This window comes from Stegastes partitus, unplaced genomic scaffold (genome assembly GCF_000690725.1).
Source record: "Stegastes partitus isolate 25-593 unplaced genomic scaffold, Stegastes_partitus-1.0.2 Scaffold304, whole genome shotgun sequence".
Lineage (NCBI taxonomy): Eukaryota > Metazoa > Chordata > Actinopteri > Pomacentridae > Stegastes > Stegastes partitus.
Window position 1 is genome coordinate 93,776 of NW_007578035.1, and position 7,348 is coordinate 101,123.

Genomic DNA, 7,348 nt, shown 5'->3' on the forward strand with positions numbered 1-7,348 from the left:
CAAGCCCATGAAAGACATATCAATCAAATTTTGTAGAATGATCTTAGCTGGAGCTGGATAGCGGGACCTGTCCACGTGTGTGCTTCTATTTTGGTTTCTGGTAAAGTTATTCAAGTGCATGTTATACCTGCGAATGTGCATGTCCACGCATTAGAAATTAAAGTTGCATCGATGCAGAAACTGCCTCGATGATGCTCATAAAATATTTCTTCCACCACCTGCAAAGACAACACGGGTAGATGTTTTGCGCAGGTGTGTGTGTGTTTCATTTAGATGTAATCAGATGGGCAATAAAAAGAAAGAAAGAAAGAAAAAAAAAACTGCATGAGCACGGACAAACAAATATTGCTCGGCAGCAGGTGCGACCTTGGACCCTCTATTTCCTATGGGGATGAATACAACAGCTAGGAATGAACAGTATCATTACCCACACACATACAAAGGCACCGGTGCAAGTACACATGGGTATACAAGCAGACAGAGAAGTAGACAAATACAAACAGAAAAATCTAGCCTGCCAAATAAGTCCGCAAGCAAACACACACACAGGCAGGCAGAACCCATCATGAGGGGTTGAATTTGGCACAAATCAGGCAAGGAGGAGAAGTTAAAAGAGGACAATCTCTTGTGTTTGTATTGTCTATTTGTTCAGTCCAACACGCAGCCTCCTTATCCAGAATGCACACAGATGACAACGCTTTGGTGCTGGGTAAATAAATGTAAAATAAAAGCAGAATTGGATGCCATTCTAGGCGTAATAAAGGTGGACTCCGATGTGCTGTGTGTGTGTGTGTGTGTCAGGCAAACGGCGAATTAAAGGAGTTTGTTGCCAAGATGAGCATGTTGGACACTTCACAGTGAGTTAAATTGCTCTGGATGATTAGTATTTTTGCAACACATAAAAACACAAACACAAACAAGTTGATGAAAGGATACTCAGAAGGAGGATGATGTGAGACTCCGCCACAAACTGCGCCTGGCTGCTGCCGTGAATATAACTCTGTGGGAAAGAGGGAAGAAAGAGGCGCATTAGTTCAGCGTTGTTCTTTTCAAATGACAACTCAGTCAGTGAAATTGCTAAAACGAAGAAGTAAAGGGTCAGAGTGGGAATTTTGTACAGGACTATTTTTTTTTCTTGTGTGTGTGTGTTACGCAATGCTGTTTGTATTTTCTCAGCACTTCATAGAGAAAGGCTGAACTGTATTATGATACAGTATGGTATTATGTAATAGACCGCCACTGGTTGGGACTAAAGTCAGACTCACTTCTCCCTCAGCTGTGGCTGTTCGGGCATAAGTCTGTGAAACTAGAGAAAATGGTTCAGCGGCTCTGTCTCTCTCTCGCCACTGCTGTCAAGATGTAGGCTAGCTCTGATTATGACGTAAGCTTTGGGGTGATACAGATGTAACTGTGATTTTGGCTCTAGCAATGACTGTACTTTGGTCGTCACGTACAGACTACAGGCAACAGTTGTGTGCGTGCAGTCATGATTGTGCTGTAGTGACGCACAATATTAAAATTTCTGGCCGATACCGATATTCAGATTTCTGATATCGCCGATAACCGATGTTACCAATGTCGATATTCAGTTTTTGTTCACACCAAAAAATGAGTATAAGTGAGCACTGTGAGAATGTGAAAACTATTCAGAAGAAGCCCAAATTAGGCCACATAGTCTAACAGAAGTAAAACATATTTAAACATATTTAACGTTCAAATCCAGGACCATTTATGTAAAAACATCTGTGTAATAGCAGAAATATCAAATGTAGAGACGAAGGGGCTAATGTTAGACAATCATCGGTTTTTCACATCCCCTAAATTTGTTCATCGGACCGATACCGATATATCGGAAAAATACTAATATCAGCCGATACCGATGTGGTCGCTGATATATCGTGCATCCCTATTGTGTTGGTTGGTCACATATTGGTCATAGAAGCACAGCAGGTTCAAGTTGTGGTCCAGCGTGACATATTCACAGCACCACAGATGGGAAGTTACAACAAAACGGCCACAGCTTCACCCGTCAAAAGGCAGACAGAACAGCAGCAGCCGTATACTGCCGTCTGCCTTTCGTCTCTCCTTTCTCTACCATCTGCAGCGCGTTATAGCTGAAAGCTTATTATAGCTGGGCTGGACGGACACCTTCACATGGACCAGAAGTTACTGCAATGTAACCCAAATCTCACTGCAAGCTAATGCAAAAAAAAAAAAAGATTCTCCACTGTGACCTTTCAATGGCTTCGTAGTCTGGAGGGTTGAGGTAAAAAAAATGAATAAAGAACTTGGATAGGAAGATCTTTTGTGACCAAAGTCTGTATTGTTCATAAAGTTAGAAAGAGAGGGAAAGAAAATGAAACAAAACAACAAAAAAGCACAACCTCTTTGATCTCTTTAACTTCTCAGCTCTATCAACTCTATTGGGTCCCATGCCAAGGAAGAAACTCGTTATGGCTTATGAACCTAAATGGTACCACACATCCCTTTATCTTTTAAGTGCAATAACTGACCCTGTAATATAAGGGTGTGCAGCATGTGTGCAGCCGACCAGCTTAAGACCGGATGAATGTTTTGCGCACGTGTGTTGTGAGTCACGAAGAATTATCCCATGTAGTGTGTAGGTGTATAGAGGGTCCAATTTTTCACTCAGTGAGCAGGAAGGTCAACCTGCACCACACACACACACACACACACACACACACACACACACACACACACACACACACACAGAGAAGATGGTAATAACTTGCTTTCAAAGGCCAACCTCTAAGGTAGTCTCCCACCACAGCCTTCTGTACAAAACGACATTCATGCTGCTTTCAGAATGCAAAAATAGCACACCAAGTCCGCTAAAAAATTCAGAATATTATTTAGAGATTCCCTTTCATTCAACAGCAATTGGTATTGTCGCAGTTAATTGTAATTTTTTGGTTGGTAGCCAATTCCCAAGAGCCAGTCTGAGGGCAGAGTGGAGGAACAAGAGAAGAGAGGTGCATCCTTTTTTTTGTTATAGCTGTGGGCCTGATTAAAACATTTTTCATCAGAACCACGTACAAGTGAAATTCCTAAGTGGTCAAGGCCCATCATGAGTCATACATAGACAGTCTCTACATGGGAAAAAGAAAACACTAATAAAACGATGATATTTAACAAATCAGCAGATCTCATCAGCCTGCACCTCCTCGTGAACAGATGGCATTCATCCGCTGCAACGGGCGATTCGTAACAACTTTGTGCACTCACGTCTCTGACTTTGAACGTTAATACAAGCAAAGCTGACAGAAATACAGAAGAAAGACTTAGGGTGGGAATACAAAAAATGCTCTTGCATGAAGTGAATAATACATCTCTTCCCAGCGGTATTAGCTATTACCAGTGTGTGTTTGTTCAGCTAAATTAACAACAAACTATGTCAAGCTCAGTCCACAGTTGTTGACATGAGGCGAGGATCAGAGTGTGACGGTTCGACCGTGCAGTCACATGTACGACACAGCGGGGGAATTAGCAGAGGCACGGTGGCGACTGGCCAAGCTCACCGGGGTTTCTGGTGAGGCCTGATTCTCTTTTTTGTTTCACTAGCAACCAAAGTTATTTTGCTTATTGCCTGTCTGTAGCCGGAACAGCCATAAATCTTCATAGAAAAAAATCATGTCGTCCTAAAACAGCTACAGAAGAATTACCTGACAGTACAAGAAGAACAAACATGACCGGAATCACATATAACAAATACATTCCTTGATACGGGTACCTCAAGGCTTCTCCACCGCTTGATGTTTTTTTTTTTTGCAGGGACTGATGATGCAACTACAGTGCATACTCTGTCGAGATTCACTAAAGACTAAAGTCTCCCACACACCACAATGCTCAGGACTCGAGCTCTGCACGAGCAAGCTTCTCTGATAAGATGTCAGAGGCTTGATTTGACTGACGTCTGTCTGTCTGTAAGCGATGAGGAGAGGCAGAAAGCCAGACAAAGAAAGACAAAGTGAAAGTCTTGTGGAAATGACACAAACAGAAGAGGAGCGGGAGGAAGAAGTCTTTCAATTGCGCTTCACATTGTTGAATCCTTGCAGATTATTAGCATCTAGGTTTACGGCACATCTCGCGTCTGCCTTTCCACTTGACTGGCATAGTGTTCATTTCTTTCCCTATCATACAAGGATAAGGATGGAAAGATGAATAGGAGATGACAAAGGAGGTGGAGTAAAGGGTGGACAGCTTTTTCTTGCTTCAGTGGAGAGAAATGAAGAATTTTTGCACTTGAAAGCAGACTAAAAGACGACGAAGGCTCATGGCTGAAACTGATCCTTTTGTTTCCAACAAAAAAACCTGTTATTCTGCATTAGCTGGGGATTTTAAAATTGTTATCAAGATACTTTCGTTATCGACGGACAAACCAAAGCTCCTTTATGAGTATAATGGAAAAGGGTTGCTTTGGCCGCGCTTTATTTAGAAATCGATGAGAGCTTGTTTCTTGCATTGCTAATCACTGCATTAGTAATGGAAAGCGCTACTCTGCTGTCGAAGAATTTCTCTTCAAATTGTAAACAGGGTCATTTTAATAATAATATGATAATAGTCTTAATATATCAAAAAGCTACTTTAGTTCCAGTTCAAGTTAAAAAAAAAAAAAAAAAGGTAAGGACATTTGCTGGTGCAAACAAATGTGGAAAACAAACCAAAAAAACTAAATCACACAAAGTTTGCTTGTATAATTTTGCAATTTCATGACAGAATTATTCGTGTTATTTGGTTAAACAACACGGTGAAGCATTATGGTAAATGAGCGATACTTCTGCATTAAGATTTGTCGGTTAAAAATGTTGAAAATCGAACTTAGGTGGGTGTTTTTCAGGTGCTCCTTAACACTTCGCTGCAGCAGAGTTACCAATTTATAAAGGGACACTGACTAATCCCAGAGCATGCAAATACTACTGTTCTACAAACAGCATCATGTAGCTTTTTGGAGGTGGACAAGATCTTAGAAACAACTCTTCTTGTAAGAGTCAGCAGCAGCAACAACAACAGTAATTTACAAGAAAGTGCGACTTTGGTAATGTGCATAGACTGTATAAAAGATGGACGTAGCAACCGGCCCTGAAAAATGAAGCCAACCCGGAAGTGTCAAAAACCTGCAACATCACTACATCCACTAGCTGCTGGCTCCAAAAAGCCCTGGCTCCCATAGACTTGAATTGGAAAAGAAGTGATCACAGATCACCAAATACCGCATTCCTACAGCTCAGGAGTTTTTTCTTATTAGTTTTCATAGTCAAATCCAGAGATCAGGTGGCCAATCTGAAAATAAATCAATACTGAATTTTTAAAAAAATCGTCAAAATTTTGCGGGGCAAGGGGCGTGGCTCGCCTGATTGACAGTCAGCAGCGACGATGCAGATGAAGCGAGCAGAAGGCGGTAAATGTGGGCGGGCAGAGAGGACCCGCCTCTCAATCCGTCTGACCAATCGCTGCTCCTATGGCTCCGCCCCCCTCCGACGATTTTTGCGTCACTGGCTCCAAAAATCCAAGATGTCAACCAGGAAGTAGCAAAACCCTGGCTTCATTTTCTCAGTGCAGAAACCAACGGGTGACGTCACGGTAGCTACGTCCATCTTTTATACAGTCTATGGTAATGTGTGACTCAAAAACTATAGTTAAATAGAGTTGAAGTGAATGTGAAATGGTTTAAAAATGGATTGGAACAGACTAGATGTGCATTATTATTATTATTATTAAGGTGGACCTTATACATACTAGCACTCTTGCTACATTGTGGTGTTCTGCCCATTATTCATGGCACAAGTGAAAAATCCACACAAACAGGCCTATTGTAGAGATTTAGTTGAAAATCATTGTGAATAATCTAAAATAAACGATCACGTAAATGGGCTGCAGATGAGCCGAGATGTTTAATGTCCTCACCGTAGTTGATCCAGACTCAAAGAGGGCGTCTTTGTCTAATAACTATATAACTGTAAATGAAAAAAAAATAATGTAAATGCAGGAAAAAGAGGGAAAGGTACTCTGAGAAATTGGCCCAGCTGTGCCATGTTACAAAAGGCTAACTAAGTTGCACATATGCAAGCTTTTAATTGAATGAGACAGTTCGCTTTTGAAATGACTGCTAAATTAGGTGCACTGAGAATGGATGAGCCAGGTTAAAGAAAACTGGGTAGAGGGCAAAGAATAACAAATCCTCAAGTAAACTCCTAAAAATTGCCACACATTGGTGAGTGGCAACTGCATAAATATTCATTTTCTTTAATTACTAGAACCAAACAAACATTATTTCACACTGTTTTTGAACACACACTGCTATTTGCATGCTACCTTCGCAGCATAAAAAAAAAAAAGGAATTGCAGATAGCGGCTATGAGCAAGAGCAGTGCTTGGGGGATGAAACATTCCTCAATCCATGGCCGAGCACTTCCAATTAATCTGATGGATTAGAATGCAGACGTTTCATTCATTAGTGTGCAGGGCTGAGAGTGTGCGTGTTTCAGTGCATCTAGCTAAGCGTATGTATACTGAAAACCTGCAAGTAAATGCGTGTTTGCGAATGAAACCGTTTGGGGGAGAATTTGTCTGTGCGAGCGCGTGTTCATTAGACAGACGTACATTGAGGTGGTCTGGTAGGAGAAGCAGCCACCGCTTGCTGAGCTAACATGGGTAATGAATGAAAGCGCAAACTCAACAGTCACACTCTATAACTTGCTCCCTCTCTCTCTCTTACTTAATCAAACACACAAGTTACCTGCATAAATCAATGTATACACTGGTGAATAAACCTATATAGTCTCTGAAATACATTTCCTTGCTGAAAATAGCCAGATACGGTGCAAAAAAAACAAAGAAGAAAAGACCTATTTTCCATTTGTTTTCGAGGACAATGAGCTGAGACAAATTAATCTAACATGAATGTAACATACAGAGAAAGGCAGCTTTGAGTGCTTTTGTCATCACATGCATTCATATACTGTGGGAAATATGATGTAACCTCACTTTAACAAATGGTTCAGCAGTGGAATCAAGAAAGCATTCAACATAAACAGGATCGAACACATCTAATCCATACCTTTAAAATCAATGCTGTACCTGCACAATACCTGAGCCTGGCTGGTCTTGCATGCATGGTGGCTCGGCAAGACGATCCTGCGTTTCAGTCCTCGCCAAGGCCTTTCTATGTGACACTCGCATGTTTTTGATTTTGGGAGAACATATGAAGTTATTTCTCCGGAGTGCCCATGACTAAGGTGCAAGCTTAGAGCTGGAGTTATTTCCCATATGTACACAGTACGGTGGCCCAGAAGTGTCACAACAAAACAAAAGCCACAGCACAACACAA

General features: G+C 41.3%; 1 protein-coding gene across 1 annotated transcript in view; it reads right to left on the reverse strand.

The window, feature by feature from the left end:
- LOC103358334 (tumor suppressor candidate 3) overlaps positions 1-7,348 on the reverse strand; it is a 95,884-nt gene that overhangs the window by 19,460 nt on the left and 69,076 nt on the right. Inside the window, exon 7 of the mRNA XM_008283261.1 lies at positions 937-1,000. Coding sequence (XP_008281483.1) covers positions 937-1,000 — 64 coding nt within the window. The remainder of the gene's footprint in view (positions 1-936; positions 1,001-7,348) is intronic.